At 35.4% G+C, this 21,007-nt stretch overlaps 3 protein-coding genes across 3 annotated transcripts in view; 1 reads left to right on the top strand and 2 right to left on the bottom strand.

The window, feature by feature from the left end:
• Positions 1–11,274, bottom strand: part of LOC148957518 (importin-4-like) — a 35,702-nt gene extending 24,428 nt beyond the window's left edge. Inside the window, exons 1-16 of the mRNA XM_089115215.1 lie at positions 10,415–11,274; positions 9,289–9,375; positions 8,925–9,004; positions 7,080–7,121; positions 6,750–6,780; positions 5,928–6,029; positions 4,388–4,435; positions 3,856–3,944; positions 3,525–3,567; positions 2,681–2,746; positions 2,187–2,288; positions 1,813–1,896; positions 1,528–1,704; positions 1,130–1,183; positions 663–772; positions 88–122 (exon numbers count right to left, since the gene is read on the bottom strand). Coding sequence (XP_088971341.1) covers positions 88–122; positions 663–772; positions 1,130–1,183; positions 1,528–1,704; positions 1,813–1,896; positions 2,187–2,288; positions 2,681–2,746; positions 3,525–3,567; positions 3,856–3,944; positions 4,388–4,435; positions 5,928–6,029; positions 6,750–6,780; positions 7,080–7,121; positions 8,925–9,004; positions 9,289–9,375; positions 10,415–10,486 — 1,222 coding nt within the window. The 5' untranslated portion in view covers positions 10,487–11,274. The remainder of the gene's footprint in view (positions 1–87; positions 123–662; positions 773–1,129; positions 1,184–1,527; positions 1,705–1,812; positions 1,897–2,186; positions 2,289–2,680; positions 2,747–3,524; positions 3,568–3,855; positions 3,945–4,387; positions 4,436–5,927; positions 6,030–6,749; positions 6,781–7,079; positions 7,122–8,924; positions 9,005–9,288; positions 9,376–10,414) is intronic.
• Positions 11,275–11,418: 144 nt separating this feature from the next.
• LOC148957517 (cytochrome b-c1 complex subunit Rieske, mitochondrial-like) lies at positions 11,419–15,067 on the bottom strand. Its single transcript, XM_089115217.1, has 2 exons — positions 14,829–15,067; positions 11,419–12,133 (listed from the first exon to the last, which is right to left on the bottom strand). The coding sequence occupies exons 1-2, from the start codon at positions 15,013–15,015 to the stop codon at positions 11,529–11,531; spliced, it is 792 nt and encodes a 263-aa protein (XP_088971343.1). The 5' UTR covers positions 15,016–15,067; the 3' UTR covers positions 11,419–11,528.
• A 2,615-nt stretch (positions 15,068–17,682) lies between these two features.
• Positions 17,683–19,960, top strand: LOC148957516 (LYR motif-containing protein 4-like). Its single transcript, XM_089115234.1, has 3 exons — positions 17,683–17,836; positions 18,969–19,089; positions 19,325–19,960. The coding sequence occupies exons 1-3, from the start codon at positions 17,751–17,753 to the stop codon at positions 19,382–19,384; spliced, it is 267 nt and encodes an 88-aa protein (XP_088971360.1). The 5' UTR covers positions 17,683–17,750; the 3' UTR covers positions 19,385–19,960.
• The last annotated feature ends 1,047 nt before the right edge of the window (positions 19,961–21,007 follow it).

The raw sequence follows: 21,007 nt of genomic DNA, 5'->3' as shown, positions 1-21,007 counted from the left end.
TGAAAGACGTAAACAGGTTTGAAAAAATGCTAAAAAACTTTCTTTTAACATTACAGTACAATCAAAAACATTTGAACGCGGTCTTACCTTTGAAAACAGTCTGCAAAGCTTCACCTAGGTGCCTGTCAAAAAAACATTTACTTTAGCCAATAACTTAGTGCAAAAGCAATAAATGAAAAGGTCTGGTCCATTAGAACTTCTCATTGGTTATCTCCAAGCATCAAATTTGTCCAAGCGATGAGTGATTTATAGATCAATGAATTTACAACTCGACCAGTCAGTCACTGTCTCATTTACAATACTTATCTAAGTAGTAGAGTCTCGAGTACCTGCCACCATCCTGTTAGTAAAGTGCAGTCAAACTGTATTTCTATACTTTCAAACTAAAAAAGGTTGCCAGATAAAGCTTTATATTATCCTATGCTAACAGTATCCAAATAAAAAACTTAGAGAAAACACAATGCAAGAAAACTAGGCCAAAAAGTTCTGTTAATCCATCAGTAATACCTATGGTGGCCTTCTTAAATTCTGTCATTGAAAATCTTTTATATGCAAACATTAGATTGTCTCCTGAATTGCATACTTTTTCTATGGTATGTGTTCTTAATATGAATTCTAAGGCCTTTCAATGACGATGACGAAATGACGATGACGAAGCATACCTATTTTTGATATAATCAGAGCATCCTTCGGCTAACACGCCCAGGGCGATGTAGCCTGCTTTTCGATGATATTCGTTGGTATTATCAAGATATGACTGAATCCTTGCCATCTGATAAAAAATATAACAAACATTCAAAACACCAAATTAATGTCTAAGTGCAAAAATCGACTTGGAAATTAATTGATTAACATTAAGAAAAATAAAAATATTCTTTTTCATCTTAGTTTTGAACATATTCTCATTCATACATTAAGCTACAAAAACTTGACAAAACACTGACTAAAAAGTATAGCACCTTTCCTTTCTCAATTCAGCGAAAAGTATGTTCATAAAAATTTAAGTTTGAATCACAGCAGCTTGACGCGAAACAGATGCATCGGGAACTTTCAATAAACCATTTAAATTGCATTTTTATTTACCAGTCCTGCGAGCACTAAGTTTCGAAAAGTCTTTGCAAGAACTTACCACTTGAGGAATAAATTTTGCAGGGGGGAGGTGAAGAGCCAACAAATCAAGCGCCTAAAAGGAACGAATTCGTTCTCATCAACGTGGATCAAGTAAACTACTCTACTTATTAAATGTATGTTGCACAAAATGACTTTGCACAAATTAAACTAAACTGGGTTGCTTTCAGTTTAATATAAATGACGAAGTAGCTTTCATGTTGCCTGATCTGCTAAGTTACATTACTGCTAACAGGTTTAATACCCAGTTTCGTAGCAAAGAACCTACAACACACATTTAGATCCATAGACAACTATTTGAATATGGCATGAAATAGCAGAAATACAGCATAATCAAGTACCTTCCTTCTGACACTTGTCAGAATTTAAATGTTGGGGAAATATTATTAAAAATGCTACCTGAGCTGCAACAGATGGCAATGTACTGCCCTCCATCTCTCCCCCGTCTTCGTCATCATCATCTCCAATACTTTCTTGGCTTTCTTCGCTGTCGTTTGCTTCTGTATTCTCAGCTAAGCTCATGAGTGACAGGAGAATATCCAGCAGTGGACCAAGAAGATGTGATTTAAGCAGGGCCTGGTAAAATTAGTGTTTTGGTATTCAACTAACTTTCGGTAATGGTATTGAAGGGTATGGTCGAGAATTCTTCTTGCAATTAAAACAGAAATATTTTAAAATTAATACCTTTGCTTTACGTCTGCACGCCCAGCACAGTAGATAAAGAGCCTTCACTCTGATAGCGTCTCCGTAATTTTCTCTTCGTACAATCTGTTGAACATAACATAGATCCAAATCACTCAAGCGCAAAAACCTACAGATATACAAGGGGCAATGGATGTAAGAAAATGGTTCTTAGTTATGATTGTATTGAAATATCAAAATAAATTAAAACAGCTCTTAAAACCTTTCTGATCAGGGGTACTTTAAAAAAATAGTTTGAAAACATGGCAACCAGAGAGGCAAGTAGTGAAAGTAAAATATAGAGGCACAAGTAAGAAGGAAAAGAGACGAAAATAAATGAAAATTTGAATTGGTTTGGAAATTAATGCAGATCCTACCTGTAAACAAAGGTCAACGAGTGACTTGACGTAGGGGATAATGATGCCTATTTCCACTTCAACAAGCTCGTCAAAGAAGGTCAGGGCCTCACAAGCTTTTTCCTATAATCAAGATAATTAGACTTTGAGATGGTTTTGTTCAGAAAAATGGTTTTAAATATTTCAGATATGTAAAGAAAACCTGAACTCTCAAAAATTTATTTACAGATAACGACACGGCATGAACTTTCGAGCAAAATAACTAGAAAATTGATAATTTGACGAACGCACCTCCTAAGCTAAACGAATCTATCATAAAAAATACGAAACTCTAATAGTGAAATATGTACGCACAAGATCTCAAGGCTGCTTCTGGCGTTGCTAGAAACATACCAAAAGTAGCAAGAACCCTCACAACCTAAAGGCCTACAAGTAAGGATAAAGATGGCCAAGGAATTATGATTCATTTCAAAGATAAATCTGAAAACTCAGAGATATTGAATTAAAAGACTTACTTCATCTTCATGAACTAATAGCTTCACTACTTCCAGTGCCTTTGGTATCAGTATTTTAACGAGTTGCTGTAAACAAAAAGTGGGTAAGAGAATCGTAGAAACAGTGCTAACTAGGTTATATGATAATCATGAAAACGAACTATAGGTTCCTATATGAAAACCACTCATAGCAAAAAGTTTCTGCTGCATTTTAAGAAAAATTGCATTAGAAATTTCGAGGTATATTACTGCAAAAATGATTTTAAAAACTTATTACCAAAGGCAACCAAATACCTCACGACCAGATTAACTGCCTTTTCGATTAGGCACCAAGATATCTAACAGGATAGATCAGCATGCTCAGTTTGTAGCTCAGAGTGCTATCTTAACAACGAACCTGAAGACTTATTATTTGTCATTAAAATTTATTAGTTCATTGAAAAAAATTACAAGGCTTGCAAATGTAGATTAGACGAGTTTAGTTCAGTTTACAGACCAGTTACTCTACGAAGGTTTTCTCAAAAGAGAAATAGCAGTTCGTCTGTTAGTAGAGTAGCCCTTGAAGGGCAAATGACATCAAAATAACAGATAACAAAGCCGAAAATAACAGAGGTTCCTTAGGGTACTTCATAGAGTTTAAGTCTATTGCGCAACCGGCATGCTTTGTGACATTATTTTGAAAACTGGCCTAGCATCGCACAGCATGAAAATACCAAATACAGTTTATTTTTCATCGCGTAAAGAACTAGTTGCCAAAAAGAATACCCGTTAATGAAACTTCGAGCCTTAAATGAGCACAAATAAGAGCCTTTAATGAAACTTCATAACATTTTTACGTAAAGTTTGACAATAAAGATAAACCAACCTCTTCATCACTTCCGAGACTTGGTACAATTGAGGTTAATGCTCTAAAGAGGATATAAAAAGAACCAGATAGAGCCAAGAAACTTTGCCCTGCTTTAGTTCTCAGAAATATCAACAAATTTAGCTTCTCATTTTAAACTGCACCCTTTGTAATAAGAGCATGGACTTCAATTTCACTGGTATAAACAAATACAACGCAACATTCTGCATTTGAAGGTAAATGTATGACAGAAAATGATTTCCTTGTTTCGCATGTCTCTGGTCTAAACAAAACTACTAAACGAGCTAATGATGACAAAGATGAAATAAGTGCATTGGTCAAAAATACTTACTTGATAGAATAAAAAGCAGATTTTCGTGATTTTCCTTCATTCAGCCCGATTTCGAACACAGGAAATAACTCAGGGTAAAATGGTTTCAGCTGCAAAATAAATTGAAATCATATCTGCTAATTAAAAATAACAACGATTTATTTCACAGATTAGGTCCTTCAGATGTCTTAAAACCTATACCTGGTCTCACATGTAAGCACTACTGCCTTATCGAAAATAACAGACTTCGGGTTGCAAAAATATTAAGCTGATGTCATGTTCTCGTTCTTGCAAGAACGTGTAAAATCTTTTATACAAGAAAAGATTAAACTTGCAAATTAAATTGTATAAAACATTTGGGAAACTTTAAAACGTTTCTTTGAAAAACTTATTTCAATCCCATGCTTTGTATGATAAATTATAATTAGATTCATTCTGGCCTGTTTTATTATAACCCAGCATGCACCACAAAATATCTTGTCATTTCCTCAAACAAATAACAGCAAAAATGTTCCGACAAACGTATTTAAAATACGATTGCAATTAAACTTACTAGTTCGCTGCAAGCCTCACAAATGCAACTGAGAAGGAGAAAGCCAACCTTTTGAGCAAAATAATCATTAGTGTCTTTTAAAAATAAATGAATATACCTAAGATTAAATATTATTGTGAAGAAAATTACTGGGCTTACATAATTTCAATTCAATCACATTGTCCGATTATCTTAATGAAGCTTTACGTATTGTATTGCCTAATAAAATAAGTAAAATAGTATTGCCTATCACATACATAATTTATTGATTTTCAAACAAATTAAGAGGTATGATTGCGGGCAAGCTTGAAATCTCTGATCTTTAATTGTATAATATATATAATGTAAACATGTTTAGATAAAATGATTAGATGTTTTTTTTCAGTGACAAGGCTTTGGCCAGTAAATTTAGACAGATTCTCTGGCTTGCTGTATGAAGAATATTCTTTTCATTCGTTGTTTAGAATGAAAACAGGGCTAAAATTCAAGAAACCGCGAGAGCCAATAAAACGGTACAGATTTCAAAAAATCGTACGGTGCAGTGCCTTTCTTGTTCAATACTTGCAGGCACACAAGCGCCAGGAGAGCTGGGAAAGCTTCAGCTCCTCGCTGTGAGGTTGAATAGCAAATCAAGGTAGTGGCATCAAAGAAAATGGTGGTAAACTTCCATAGTGTTTGCCAACTCGTTTAGAGCCCCTCCCTTTTCCAAAATGTGCTCCAGTATCCCTGGCTAGAGTATTAAACGCTCACAGATTACCCTATCTGCATTTGTTTTGGCTCAAGAATTCTGTCTATCAGTAAACAAGAAGGTCATTTTACCTATACCCAGCTCTGGATAGACATTGGACAATCAGAAAAAATCAAACATGTGACCAGTATAGTTGTCCAATCAGTACCGCGTGCATATAGAAAAATCGCCACTGAAGTCAAAGAAGTCACTTGTTTCAACGGTGTTTTTGGACCTTTTTTTCTTATATTGGAAGGAACATGCTGTTTTATCCTGTCCCCCAATCTTTGGGTCGTGCGTTCTACATACCCAGAATCACACTGGCACGTTACTCGTAGATAACGCAACTCTTTTCGATGGTAGAAACTCAGTTCTTTTGAATGGATGGAAGGGCTCTCCCAGTACTGTAAACAATGCGAGGATTAACAGCAAAGAAACATTTTGTGATGGTCTGTTTAATCTGACTTTCAAATCTCTAGAAAGTGTTACCAGACCGAGGTACTTTAAGATAAACTGGGCACTTTTGTTGACCAAACTTAAAGACAGCCGAAAAACTTGTTAGCTTTTCCCTAGTGTAAAAAGAAATGACATCTCCTGGACAAACGTTGTCCAGAAAAATTATTTTAAGCTTGCCCAGTTCTGCGTGGAGTTTTGATTTCAAGCAACCTAAATAATAACCTGAAACAAAGTATTGTTGTACATTATTGTACATTAAAAGATCTTCAACTGAAGTACAAATCATAGTTAATATTATATTACTGTATATAAAATAGCAACTGTTCTATTTTGCAGTGGACCTCAACTTCTGAGACTAAAACATTTTGCATTGCTTACCTCTTTTTGTTTCAAATCCTCGCTGTGAACAACATTTCCGATATACTGCATGACCTCCGGCCATCCATCTTGCTTGAACTTGTATTTTGCTATAGCGCTTATCTGCAGACACATTTGAAACTAACAGTTATGTAGAGAATATACTGAGAGGGGGATCAGAGGTAGACAGCACTTCAACTTTCTGAAGCCTCTCTAAAGTTTCTATCATATGACGAAAATCGAAAAGGATAAAAAAATTATGTGCATCAGAATTACATATTATTCCTTTGTCTTCAATGTCGGCTGATCAGGAAACCAACAAGAGAGATATTACCCTTTTTCCTTACAAACTTTTATAAGATATCTTTGTTTTTGTCTCAATATTTGAATTAAAGTTTAGAAATAGTTTGCTCTCTTACTCATAAGAAGTGTTGTATAATTAAAAATATTTTGATATTTCTAATTGCATGAAAGATGCTACATTGTTTAATTTTAAAAATGACCTGTTTTGTTAACATTAATTAAGCATGGATACCATGTCAAGTAAAAATGGATCAAGACAGATTATTTTACCAAAAAGCATAAAACACCATTTTAGATTAAGGCAATTCGTTTAATAAGTGAGCGATCATTCAAGTTATTATTGAACTAATGAACATCATTTCAGCAAAACAATGACTCATTAAAAAGGTATTAAAATGAAAAGTTAGCAACATAATTAAGGTGCTTGTAAACTGCCATCTTTTTTAACTTGAGTTGTTAGAATGGCTATTATTATTGCAAAAACTGTTTACCCTGTAAAAATACCATATCAATTAAAGTTTGACAAAAAGGTTACCATACCACTTGACAAATGGCTATCCGAACAAGGTGTCTAGAAGAAAAATACAAACAATAAATTGTGGACAAATTAACCACTTTTCATATAAATCACTTAACAAAACTCCACAAATGTAGATTTGCTTACATATATGTTTTGTTGTGAATTTGTTCGGAATGACCAAATCATGGCTTGATTATAAGGATAAAAAATGTTTAGGCAAAATTAAATGTATATTAAATGTACTTAATTTTGAATAAAAATGTATTGATAAACCAATTAGGTAAATATGTTAATGTGAATAAAGTTACTTTTCTATTTTGAAATATCAACAACAAATTTCAAATACTCACTCTGGCTCAGTTGACAAAGCTTGAATCAGTGCTGCGCATAAGCTAGAAAAAAACAAATAATTAACCACCAAAAATGAATGAAAAAACAAGGTTCTATCTTTGCCTTAACCTACTTCTGCTCTGGCAACAAATCTGGTATAAAATTTTAACCAAATGGTGAATGTGAAAGCAAGAAAACATTTGATGAAACTGCCTATCTTCAATGAGAATTGAAAGGTCAATCATTATTTGCAATTGGAGCTTCAAACTCAAATACATACTAATGAAAGGTGTGCTAAAAAGTTTGTTATTCATTTCTATGAGTGTGTCTTATACATGGTAAGACATGGTAAAAACTATGGTAAAAAATATCAGAATTCAAACATGGAATTAAGGGTGTGTCTTATGCAAGGATGTATCTTACAAGGGTGTTGTAGCTAGGCAGGACACCAGGAAATTCTCCGATGTGCCCTGTACAAGTGACTTTGTAAAACCAAGGAAAATATGTTAAGGGAATAAATTCTTTGGTGAAATAATCTCTCATGTATATAAAACTCAAGCTCATAGTTATGAATAAAAGATTTTGAGATAAACTAAAACATAAAGGGGCCAGTGAATGGGGTGCCTGAAACTTGAACAGAATAAAGGTCAAACAGAAGATGACCCGCTAGAATGACGCTTGGGGGACCTGATTGGAGGGCCTTTGCTTTCGAGAAAACCATGAATTCAAGAATTAGCACTTGGAGGCTTATTAATTAGACAGTTTTTAGATGGGGGCATATTTTTTGGAAGCCTGTATGAGAAGGTGAGCTTATAAAAGCAGAAGAGGACTGGTCCAGGTGGCTAGTTGATGTGGCTATTTAAGGGGTTGAAGTGGACTCCTCTTATTGTCACTCCGCCTCTCATAACATTTTATGTCAAATCTTAAAAAGCTGCTCAATTTCTAGTCACGCTCTGCTTGCAGTCACAACTTTTCATGCAGAATTTAGTGTGACTTGAAAAGTCCTCTGTAGAAGATTCCCACAAAGCAAAGAGACAGCGAGATCTAGCTACAAAGCCTCCAAGCTTCAAACGAATCAAACAGCTGCTTGCATATGATAGAAATGCCCTTTCAAACATCTCCAGCTTAGCAAAAGTTGACTGAAGAACTCTCCAAGAAGTGTTTTTGTTCAGGGATGGCACCAGATGGGGAGCTGAGGGCGACTGAAGCTCCCCAACTTTATCAGAGATGAAAATTTTTGACTGTCTCTTTTGTTATTTTTAAAAACAGAGTATGAAAAAAGAGAACAAACAGTTTTTACTGCTTGATTATTTAATCTATTCACTAACTTATTTTGGTATATTTCTATTATTTCTCTAATATTTGCATCATTTCAGTAGATAATTTTCTGTATCACTACATTGTCTGCATTTTGAATGTGTAAACATGGCCTACTGAAAATGCTAGAGACAAAGAAGATGCACATTTCTGTTCAAGAAGTAAAATGCTCTCAATCAACACAACAGCTTCTTGTTATTCACATTGATGTACACTCTGAAGCAAAAAAATGGTTTTTCTGGAAAGTGTGGGACCCTTTGTAGTTAATTTTTCCTAGCCCTCTTCTAGGAGCCACAATGCCCCTGGAGTCTTATACATGGCAAAAAAGTAATTGATGATGCTAGATTGAGCAACTAGAAAGTTGAAGGTGCTCAGTCTGTTAACCACCTGCTTTTGGCTCCTCACAAGCCGAATTGCCATACAACTTTCTATTAACCAAACTGAAAAGCAGTTCCTTATTCTTGTAACTGCTCAATCACAATGAATTGAAAAAATAAAACAATGAGAATTTACTTGCAAAAAATATCATAATGGCATGAGAAACATACCTGTTTTTAACATCATCGTTAACTTTATCAAGATTTTTCACAATTCTCTTCCTTACCAAGATAGCTGCATACTGTCGTACCTTTCAAAAAAAGACAAATCTTCTCAAATTTAGGTTTTTCTCTTAGTGAAAATATTACAAAGCTCCTGATAAGGCTTAGTAACATACCCCTTTGTATCATTTTCAAACAGTGCAAATTGAAAAAACGTACCAACAATACAAAATAGACACATGTGAAATAAAAAATCGTTTTCCAACCAGCCAGTTAGCATCGATGTAATTTCAAACATAACTTGCTGCAAATTTTGAAGCATACTCATTTTTCAAGTTTTAATGATCAAGATAAACAAGTAAATTATATTTACTGTTGGATTTGTTGCAGATACCAAGATCTGAATCAGAGCAGGAACAATATCTGGATTCGTGAAGACTTGAATTAACTGTGCTGTTGCCTAGAATTATACCAAAACAAAATAACAACTGTTGTTGAAGGATAATCTTTAGACGAAAAATCGAATGCAAAACTTCAGAAAGATTGCCAGGCTGTTTTCTCTTATACCCACCTTTTGGCAGAAACACAAACCATCTCAATTTTTTAGCAAAAATGGGTTCTTCTGAATGTTATTCCTAAAAGTTCTAAAGGAATTCTATTTTCCAATGTTCACAAACCAGCTTGTAGAGACCATTTTAGACAAGATCTAGGGTGCACCACCAGCCCTGTGAGCAAAAGCTGCATACACCAGAACTATCAATTTTTTTCAGATTTGAATAGAATAAAGCTAGTTTTTAGGTGCACCCTCAAAAAGAGCATGGCTGCATCTGTGGTGCACCATTGCCATGCTCTACATGTGGGTTCATCGATTGATAGCATGCTGTTTGATCCTCCAGAGAACGCTGCATTTCCAAACCTGCTATGAGAGCCAGCATTTTTGTTCCAATAATGCAGATATTCACAAAGTTTAATAAGCTTTCAAAAGAACCGTCTAATAAAGTTTAATAAGTTTTTATCATTCTTATAAAACTTTTGTATGGATCTTACAGTTGAATGAAGCAAATACTTTCTTCATTCAACAAAAAGATTTTGAACTCTGATTGGTTGGTGGTTCGGATTGGATTTAGAAGACTCAAAAGTTTTGGGGGCTATACATCCTGAAATAAAAAAGCAAGACAGACAGTTCATTGTATGGTTGTAAGAAAATCTTAGGGATAATTGGGGCTAGGCTAGGCCTTCTCAACCTCTAAACTGTCGAAAACTTTACGCCGAAGATCTTCCGGCCTAAGTACATGAAATACACTTTCTGAGGTAAGAGTAATGATGATAATTATTACATTCGAAGCTTTGGCTCTCGATCTAAACATTCTTTTAAGATCAACGTACGAAAATCTTTTCTCAAAATTTCTAAAAAAACTTTTTTCTCCCTTGATAATGTAAAGCAAAATAACTCGTCTCGCGCTCACATTAAACACAGAGAAATATCAAAACTTGACTACCTGCTGAATAATTTTACTATCTGGCACAGTTAGACGAAGTAGCACTTCCTCAATTTCGTTTGCATTTACCATTTTATTCCTATACTTTTATTTTTTCAGTTCATCGAACCGGTCACAACTCCCGCCATTTACTTGCTATCATGTGTTCTATCAGCCTCGCTCTGACGGAAGGTTGTGAAGTTCAACGTTTGGTGAAGTTACAATTTTTCCTTTTATCTGAGCCGAAAAAGACCATAAAATTGAAATCTTCGTGTGTGCCAAAAACTTCATTTCATTTGGACAGTCTGCCGGGCGAAATACAGCGTTTCATAAATTTAGCTTTTCCTTACGTTCCACTGCAGCCGCGAATTCCAGTCAAATCTATGGAAATATCTAAATATTAAGAACGTAGTAGTTTAATTGACTGTTTTAAACATAGACTAATTTCAACATGACAATTGCAAACCTAAGGCTCTTTTTGAAAAGAGACAGAATCATCTTTCTGACTGAAGTTATGCCAATGACCTTCGTTATGTCATATTGTGTTCTCCAGTTGGCAAGTTTCGTAATTCCTTAGTAGGCAGTAAACCCACCTTTGAATCAATACCCAAGTGATAATGTTACAATGCAAAAAAGCCCCCTTTTTGAGAGAGAGATGTGGAGAGTGTAATTGGATTTTGGGGTTTTCTTCATGATTATGTGTGGTGTTTTATTTTCTTGTTAAGAAAATACAAACAAAATTCAATTGCAGATATAATTCTGTCATTTGTATATTCTCAAACAGTGTATATGAAAAAACTCTCAACTATTAAATGCTAAAACAACTGTTAAAATGCTTTTCCTCAAATTTATGCCCCTTGTATCTCAACATGCTCAAACATCATATGAATGATAAAGGATTACAAAAATGAAAAGTCGCTTACTAGATACCAAGGTAATGTGACATACACGTTCACATTATTTACATAAAACAAGTACTCCATTTAACAGCAAGGATGCACAGAAAATGAAAATTTTAAACAATGTAGTAGTCAAGATGCACACATTCTATCAGTCACAAAGCAAGTTGGGGTTAAACATTACCAATTTCCATAAACAAAGTTGACAAATTACCGTTTTATCTTTTAAGAATATATTAACCTACAACAAGAGTTGTTTCATCAGTGAATTCATATGTTGGCACTTCCAAGTTCAATGGGGCTGGTCCCTTTCGGATTCGGCCTGAAGCATCATAATGTGAGCCATGGCAAGGACAATAATATCCACCATAATCACCAGCGTTTGCAATTGGTACACAGCCAAGATGAGTGCATACACCAATTAGAACCAGCCATTTTGGATCCTTCACGCGGATATCATCTGTTTCAATATCACGCAATATATTAACATCAACTGCTCGCACTTCATCAATTTCTTGCTGGGTACGATGTCTAACAAACAAAGGCTTTCCTCTCCACTTAATCGTTGCACTTTTCCCTTCAGGGATGGCAGATAGATCAACTTCAACCTTTGCCAAAGCCAAAACATCAGCTGATGCACTCATTGTTGACAGGAAGTCAACCAATATGTTCTTGCCAGCATGAGCAGCAGTAACTCCAAAGCCAGTCAGCATCATGTAAGTGAATGCCCTGCTAGCATACTGTGGGTTTGAGACACTAGGATCCTTGGTACTTTCACGGCGATATTCTGAAAAATCTGGCACAGGAATGTCTGTATGACTAAACCTCACTTGTGTCTTGCCTGTAACAGATGAAGGTGTAATATCAAAATTTATGGCAGATAAAAGGTACATTACATGAACCAGATTAAATACATGATACCTACACAGTACCTACAGCCACCAATGCCTAATGGCTTGTTAACAAATCAAGGACAAACCTTATCCAATGCAAAACAAGCTCCTTCTTCAATAAAGTCAACCTAGCAAGTGCACAGTGCTTGATTGAATAAAATTTGTCTGAGTAAGAAACATAAATTTCAGCTACATTTATCAAATCTGTAACTTTGCACGCCATTTTCTCATAAATTCTAAAAGATTAAACATGTTGTACATGATGTTTTGAATGAATGAATGAATGAATGAATGAATGAATGAATGAATGAATGAATGAATGAATGAATGAATGAATGAATGAATGAATAAATAAATAAATAAATGAAATGATTAAGTAAAAAATTAACTAATTAAATAATTAATTAATTAATTAATTAATTAATGCATTGTCTTTAGCCCCTGATCAAGCAAAAAAAAAATATAAATATAATGTCTTCAAACAATCTTTTGTGGGACATAATTTGAAATGGCATTGAAAAAAGCAAACATATTGAAACATACATTGTCTGACACTGAGTATAAAAGTTCAAAACATAAATCAAAAACTCCACGTTAGGAAACTCATACACCCAGTTGTGGATCAATATAGGCCAATCAGAAAGGGAGCACATGACTTTTGAGGCTGCCCAGTCAGTTTCCTACTGAAAAAGTTACCAATGGACTCCTAAGGTGAAAACAAACTCCTTCGGTCTACACAATAGTTGTTAATTCATGTTTATGTAGATAGATTCTAAAATTGCTAGATGGAACACAATCAACTTTCACCAAAAATCCAAAGAACGTTGCCATTATCCTTTTCTGCACTATCTGGTTCCTTTTTGAATGGATGGAAAGGCCATTTTTGTACTGAAAACAATATACCAATTAACAAAAAGAAACATTTTGACATGGCCTGTTTGATTTGACTTTCAAAACACAAGGAAATGTAACCCATACATGATAGTTTAAGATTAACTGGGCATTTCTGCAAACTTAATTTTACTCCAGCTGAAACACTTGCAATCCTCTCCTTATGAAGGATAAATGACCTCCTCTGGATAGCTCCAGAAAGATCATTTTAGTTGGTCACATTTCAAGTTAAGTTTAGACTTATAACAAATCATTAGAGCCCTATGAGTTATCGTTTTGACAAGGTTTATTTTACTTTCTTTGCATTTTACTTTAAAGCGAATTCCATCTAGTTGACCTCAATCCAGTACTTTTTTCGATGGCATATTAATTTAAAGCAAAAAAATTAAATAATCAAATTCCCTGTACAACAACAAGCTCAGGGGAAACCATTGTCTCAAGACATAGAAAACCCCTAAATACACTTGTAAAAATGTTCCAAACCGATTGAAACTGTAGCCTTGCTAAAATTAACATGCTTAAAATATGTTTAGTTCCTCCCTCTTTTTTCTGGTTTTGTGAGAATTGAAACCCCCTAATTCAAGCTCCATACTGAAGCCTTGCTTTGTTTGTTTTGTTTTCCATATTGTACTTCCATTTGCCTTCCTACCACCCAAAGAGTTCTGTTATTTATGAATTTACGTGCCAGTGTGATTCCGGCTACGTAGAACGCATTACCCATGGATTGGAGGATAGAATAAGACAGCATGTTCCGTCTAGTATAAGAAACAAAACTCATCCCCAAAGAGAACAGTCACCTCAGTCGTGCAGATCTAAAAGTATGACTAAAACTAAAACGTGATTCTGCTATCATGCAACATTTACTGGGTTTTTATAATTCTTGTAAGTAACATGTGTTTTGGGTCACAAGGCAGACGAAGACGATGGATGGAAGTAGGCCCTATGTCTTCTCATGAATTGTAGCCACAATCAACACTTTTTTTCCATCTTTAGAAAACTTCTTTGATTGATTTCCTGGAATGTGACTGTCATCCAGACAGCCTGTATCATTCAGTGCACCAGCACAACAATATTTCTGTAATTAGGTCATTTTTGCTATGCCTGATCTCTGCTATCATTCAAAAGTATGCAATAAACTGACCTTGCCAGTGCACGACCACACCAAAATATGTCACAAATTCCTCAAATTCCTCTTTGGTCACGTTTTTTTATTCTAACAAAAACTGATGAAAATCAGTACTTTGAAGCTTGAAAAAATTATGTTAAACGAAAAGATATGCAGGAAACAACTAGACACCATTCGATTCAGCACTGCCGACTCTATACTAAAATGTAATAAATGGATTTTATGAAATTTGTTCATTTTTTATGTCAGTGCCACTTTAATGAAACACTGTTACAAATGACGCCGGAGCATGGGAGCGGTTGCCCTCACGAAAATTTACAATTTTTGCATGATTATCGTTTTACCCTTGTCCTTTGGTGCTTTGCAATAATAATTGTACCAATGATTAATATAATTTTTAACTGTAAAGTACATTGAAAATATATCCTGACACTGCTGAATGATGGTTGCAGTTGTGTGTCCGGTTCTTAATTTTCACGATATGCAATATGTCGTGTAATATCGTGGTATGACAATTGACACTAATAGATTTCACTTTGCCCACAAGTCAGCCTGTATCTTCGCAAGAAAGTCTACCATGTAAGTAATAAAAATAAAATATTTTATAAGATTTTCTTTACACTCACCCAACAAATTTGTTGTGACGCAGGCATTCCCTGTTGGCGTTGCATAATTCAACCTCGAGTCCTTCAATACTGGTTCCTTGTGCTTAATCGCTAGAACTGGTATACTTCTGGCGACTGGTGATGTTAAAACAGTTGTAGAATTTAGGAACTTGGAAAATCCGTTGGAAATATTCCGAGTGGAATGCATTTTCGCCCTCTTACTAAAGGTCCTAAACGTCCGAGAAAGACTCCTGCGCACGCATTTCAATATTTCATGAAACCTCATTTCCATTATTGACTTCCGATAGAGGTTTCTGGAAACAATGTGTGAGTGAAGAAAAGGTCACTGTAGCAGGCTGCTCGACGGGCTTCAAGGAGTTCTTGGGGCGAAAAGTCGATAAAAATGTAGCAAATGAGAAACACCGCAATACGCCGAGAAAAAACAACAATAAATACACGTAAATCAGTGAAGGCTTATATTTCGCCCCGGCATACGGGGCTTCATGAGAGCAAAAGTTAACGGGCTAAAAATGTACACATAAAAGAGGCGATGGTGGTGTCGGATTGGCTGATGTGGAATTGTGTGAATGCAGCGCAGCGGTGGAGGAGGGAAGGATGGCGAATGAGGGAGCGTAGTAGGTGGTAGTGGAAAGAAAATGTGATGAGGATGAAGTACTATAATATGAAATAATTATAATGCTGATGTAAGGTTAAAGGTCAGTGGTTCTAGACAGGGAAATAGCTGCGAAAAACTAACAAATTGCCTAATCTCAATTTTTTCTTCGGATTTCTACATTTCAATGGCTAAAGATTGATTTTCCGGGATGGGCCATCGCGAATTATTTTCAGATTACACGTGATTCGTGACGTCATAAATAAAAAATAATTCAACAAGAAAGCTAATATCTCTTGTAATAAAAGTCTTATAATAAAAATAATTGCATACTCGGATAGCTCTAAGAAGGAGCTTTCATTTGATGTATAACAAATTCTATTTTGCTGATATCAGCAAATTGACTGATGACGTCATCAAACCAAATTACCACCTTTACCACCACTGTTTCACAGAAATCTCATTCTTGGACTGTTAATAGTCCTTTCTTAAGATATTCTATCACTCTCTGATAGAAAAACACGTCCATTGAGAAGGTATTGCTTTACATAGCTCATTAATTATTGCTTTACATAGCTCATTAATTAACGTTTCTATGATGACGTCATATACATAAATTTCTAAAAATGATATAGATAAGATTTTTTTATTTTTGAAAATTACGCTATCTTGTGTTATAAATTGCATTTAGTACCAAGTTATAAAATAGTCTTGCTGCCAACGCAGGCAGAGGAAGGCCTTTTTCAAGGAAGCCCTTGATGGATGCTTTGCTGATATGTGAGCTGCAAGAATTGCGACCCAACCAAAGACACTTTCAATTCTATTCTAAACCTTTGAAGAAGTTTGAACAAGCTGTTTAAGGACATTTTCAGCTCTTGTGAAGGACAAAGTTAAAGATGACGATTACATATCTGCAAGATGTCTCCCTATTGTTATCAGTAGTGTCAGTGGTTAGGGAAGGTGACCTGGAACATCATTTGCAAGGAGAGTGGGACATGCTCACATTTTTGCTTTCGATCATACAAATCATGCTCGGTATTTATCATTCCAGCATGTTTTTTTCGAGATAAACAGCAAAAACAAGACCAACCTTTCGAAGAACTAAAAATGAGAGGATTTGGTAATAGTTTATCAAGCAGGGTTATTTCCAGAGTTGCAGTTCTGGAAAGAACCCTAGCCCAATAGGTATTTTTTTGAGATCAGTGCCCTCGCCTCCCATTGATCTAAAAAAGACTTTTTTCAAAAAAGGTCATTTTTGAGATCAGTGCTCGCTCCTTGCTCAAATATTTTTTCCTGAGACTAAATGCTGAGACTCTGTCAGGCGGGGTAATGTATCTAATACCATTGTATTTGTTCCAGTGATCGTTCTTCGGCCAGTTTATTTTGGCCTATCCCTAGACAAGTTTCGATCGCTTCGCTTTGTTTTCTGCAAAATGTTCTTCCTGGACTAATTACTAGATCTACTAGATCTACATTATTCATTTCTCGATTCTTCATTTCTTTCAAACTCTCTTGCAGTATAATGCAACATTTTAGACCTATTGCTGAATGGTTCAACAGGGGCGGCGTCACCAGTTTCCGCCATCTTGAAGATAAAAAGCTGTATTTGGTAATTTTTTCAATTCTAAATAGATACAATACATTTATCATGGGCTTTTAAAAATCATATACCATTTGTATTGTATTTTACCTTGGTCCTTGAAAAGGAGGAGCCGAACAAATACAAGAAAATATCTATCAACCTAGTTCACTGTTGACCTAGTCAGGAGTTAGGAACGGTCTAAAGGTATTGTAAGAAAGCTTTTTCGGACGGCAGTGTGTTTCATTAACCACAAAGCACACTGGGCACTGTGTAGAGGGGTCCAAAATTGTCTGGCAATGGTGAGAGTTTTTCGGAAAGTACTTATGAAACATACCAATATATTTTTATTTAGACACATGCTTCAGCTCAAACCCGTCTGCAGCCATAACACGTTTTCGGGTATACACATGGGATCCCGTCAGTTAACCCACAGCGTCGAATAAACCCCGACCTTGTATGTCTTAACGCACCACAGAAGATAAGAGCTCATAATGAAAAAGACGGAATTGTTATGTAAATTGGCGAAAAGTTCAGTTTGAAAAAGTAAACGACTTTGAACATGAGTTTATTGTTAGGTATCAGATAATTTTTAAAAGTCTTCATTAGATAAGCCTCCATCCAGAATTATCCCAAAATAATAAACCCCCGGAGGAGGGGAGCTAAACTCGAGGATTTCCTGCAAGAAGTTTTGTAACAACAAGTAGCGCACAACCACAACAACAAGCCTGTCCGCTTTTCACTTAACAAGATGGCAGCCAGCTCTCGTGCAGAAGTGATAAAGATTTACCGGCAAATGATGAGAGCTGGGGAACAATTTGGAAGTTACAACTTCAGGTGATTGTCAAGAACAGTTTTAATTCTTGTCTAAAGAAAGCTACTAGCCGCAGAACTCAGCAATATATCACGCACACAACATTGTCTTTATGGCGCAAAACAATTTTGCTCAGTTTTCTGACTGTCGATTTTTGTTGAAAGGCAGCAAAAAGATGCATAACAAATTTGTAGTCTTTTAACATTTTCAACACTTAATTGGTTACCAAATCTTTCTAAGGCTGCATTTACACTGCGCAGTCTTTTGAAAACGCCTCCAGTCGCTATCAGATAATTTCTATAGAATCTATTGCAGTGTTTAAATTGGCAAATATAAAGACGCTAGTCAATGCAATTTTGCTTGTTAGTTAGCTGCCAGGTTAGTTACAAGCTCGTGCAATCAAGGAGTTTATCACTGCAAACGATAAACAACCTCGTGCAATCAAGGAGTTTCTCACTGCAAACGATAAACAACCTGCTTTTAGGGACTATTTGACATGATGGGGTGATAGATCCAGTGAATTCTCCCTCTTTGGATCTCATTTTATCATCTGTGTTCTGTTATTGGTTGATTGTCCGCCCCATTTATTCCAATTCTTGTATTTCAAATTTGGTGGTCACCGACAAATATGAACACATTTTAAACAAAAGATTTTTTATAAACAATGCTGTTGCGCAAATTGAGCGCAGCCTAAGTTGTAAAGAAAAAAGAAAATATATGATAGGTGTACTTTCTAATTAATAATATATGGCAAATTGGAAAACTCATATACGATTTTGCCGACCCACCAATCTACCAACGACTCATTGTCAGCTTTGACCTGCGAGCAGAAGCATTTGAGCTGTGAGCAACGATGCCAATTATATACAATACTCTTAGTATAATATGTAGTAATTTAGATAGGCTGGGTTTTTTCTTGATCTTTCCGTGCGTCTGGGCGGTAGTAGCATCATCACGTTCCAGGTTATGTATATACATGCCATATTTTATTTTGCGAACCTCGAAGGCATTAATCAGTCTTGGATAAATCATAGCGAACTTATAAAATCAATTTTTCTTAAAAGCATTTTTTAACACATCTAGAGTATTAGAATTTATTATCCTTGCTAATAGTTTTATGGTGTGAGGCAATTCTAAGAAATCTTTTCTTCACAGAGAATATGCAAAGAGAAGAATCAGAGATGGCTTTAAAGAGCATATAAATGAAGCAGATGGAATTAAAATTAAGTCTTCCATTGCCAAAGCCCAAGAGAATTTAGCACTTATAAAGCGACAGGTGAATTTAAAACTTATTTCAAACTACTTCCCGGTTTGGACCCAAGTAAAAAGAAAACTGTCATATACAGGAGGCTTTTGGCCTATAAGGTCTTAGGGAAATGTTCCTTAGACACAATATTTTCCTAAAACCTGTGCAATATTTTTTGCTTACTAATTCTAATTAAAGTTACAGAGAAGATCATAATAATAACATTTATCCAAAACTATTACTGATTCATATTTCCCTATTGCAGGTTTTGATTGGACAAATGTATCATCCAGAAAAGCTAATTATAGAGAAGAAAATTACTTAGAATGATGTTTTAACAAACTGTTCACAAATTAATTGAACCCAAAAAAGCTTGGTTGCTCTACCATCTAAACACTGTGAAAGCCTATGGTGTTTGTAAATTGTGAATGTTATATATGTACTTGGAAAATTTATGAATGATTTATGTAATTTTTTGAAGCAAGAAAATACAGAAGAACTGATGAATTTTTTTAAGTTTTATAATAGATTGACCCAAGTCATAATACTAGTTTTCTTGGCATAAATTAAGCCCTGAGTATGCAAGATGTTTCCCATTTATAGTCAAACTCAACTTACAGTCACAATTTTTCATGTAGTATTTGTTGTGACTAAAACTATTTGTCTCCTGTTTATCTGACTGATTAATTGAATAAGCCATGCTTTAAACAGTCACTAACATTAATAATGTGAATTGTTAGTGCTAATTTAACCCTTCTATATAATTGACAAATTTAAGCAGATGAAACCAATTAAAATAGCATGGCACTGATAAACCTGTGGTGTTTTAGTTGCAAAAGTGTTTTTTGTCTAAGTCTGTCCTTTAAATTTGCAAATTTAGTAGTAATTTTGTCATTTTATATGATTGTGTGTTCTCTGAATCAACTGCTCCCATTTAAATGTGGCCAAGAACTAGATCTTTGCACTTACATGATAATTCTAGGCCAGAAAATCCTTTGCATTTTCAATGTTTTGTCGTATTCAGGAACATTTTCCTATGCAGAAAAGTATATGACACAGGACTGCTAGAAGGGCAGCAAGCTACAGAATAGCAGACTTAAAGACAAAGGCATTCAAAAAGATTTGCAGTCTATTTTAACTTATACTTAAATTTTCATATAGGTGCCTTGTACATAAGCTGACCTCTGGCACGTAGTATCTCTCATTTTTTGTTACGTTACAAAATTGGCTGGAAAAGACATTTCAAAATAGAGTCATAAAATTCCCTAAAAAAGAATTGAACTGATAGCCCATCGCAAATGTACCGCTGTTGTTCTAAGTATCATGTCTGTGGTGCATCATGTGTCACAGGAAGAGAAAAACTGTGTGGTTACATTGTTCATTATTCAGAAGCAACTATAACAAGCAGTAAGCATTTACTGGCTCCAGCCCATGCTATCTTGGCCCTTGCCAAAATGCATTTTGGAACATCTTCTATTATGAGTCTTTCATTTGCCTTTGGTCCCTTTTTTTCCTACCAAAGGCTTTTTATAAGGAACCTTGCTCGAGGCCAATGGCGGCGCCAGCCACTACGCTCTGGGGGGGACAAAACAAAATATTTTGGACCACGCCTCTTTTAGCACCAGAAAACCCCCTTTTACTAACAAGGAACGCAATTTTTACCTGAAGGGAACGCCCATTACTCACTTTTGGCTATGTAAAGGCAGTTTGAAAATCATAGGATTACATCACAAAAAGTACGTTGCCAAAATATTACCCCTCCCCCAACATTTTCTCATCGGATTTAGACGAAATGCAAAATTGATCCTGCCGAGAACTGGGGGGACGTGTCCCCCCAAGTCCCCTCCGTGGCGCCGCTACTGCTCGAGGCCTCATTTCTGTAAAACTAAAAGTTCCTTAATAGGTCCTTAAGGGTTTAGACATTAATTTTGGTGCCACACTCTTCAGG

Source organism: Rhopilema esculentum, unplaced genomic scaffold, assembly GCF_057945365.1.
Source record: "Rhopilema esculentum isolate cy_ngs unplaced genomic scaffold, ASM5794536v1 HiC_scaffold_23, whole genome shotgun sequence".
NCBI classification, from domain to species: Eukaryota; Metazoa; Cnidaria; class Scyphozoa; order Rhizostomeae; family Rhizostomatidae; genus Rhopilema; species Rhopilema esculentum.
This window is presented reverse-complemented; position numbering and strand designations above follow the sequence as displayed.

What these genes read in the sequence shown, in the direction of transcription:
- LOC148957517 (XM_089115217.1), bottom strand. Translation starts at nt 15,015, where the DNA reads ATGCATTCCACTCGGAATATTTCCAACGGATTTTCCAAGTTCCTAAAT. An exon ending in CGTCACAACAAATTTGTTGG is followed by an intron (nt 12,134 to 14,828) that starts GTGAGTGTAAAG and finishes CATCTGTTACAG; the next exon opens with GCAAGACACAAGTGAGGTTT.
- LOC148957516 (XM_089115234.1), top strand. Translation starts at nt 17,751, where the DNA reads ATGGCAGCCAGCTCTCGTGCAGAAGTGATAAAGATTTACCGGCAAATG. An exon ending in TTTGGAAGTTACAACTTCAG is followed by an intron (nt 17,837 to 18,968) that starts GTGATTGTCAAG and finishes TTTTCTTCACAG; the next exon opens with AGAATATGCAAAGAGAAGAA. An exon ending in TAGCACTTATAAAGCGACAG is followed by an intron (nt 19,090 to 19,324) that starts GTGAATTTAAAA and finishes TCCCTATTGCAG; the next exon opens with GTTTTGATTGGACAAATGTA.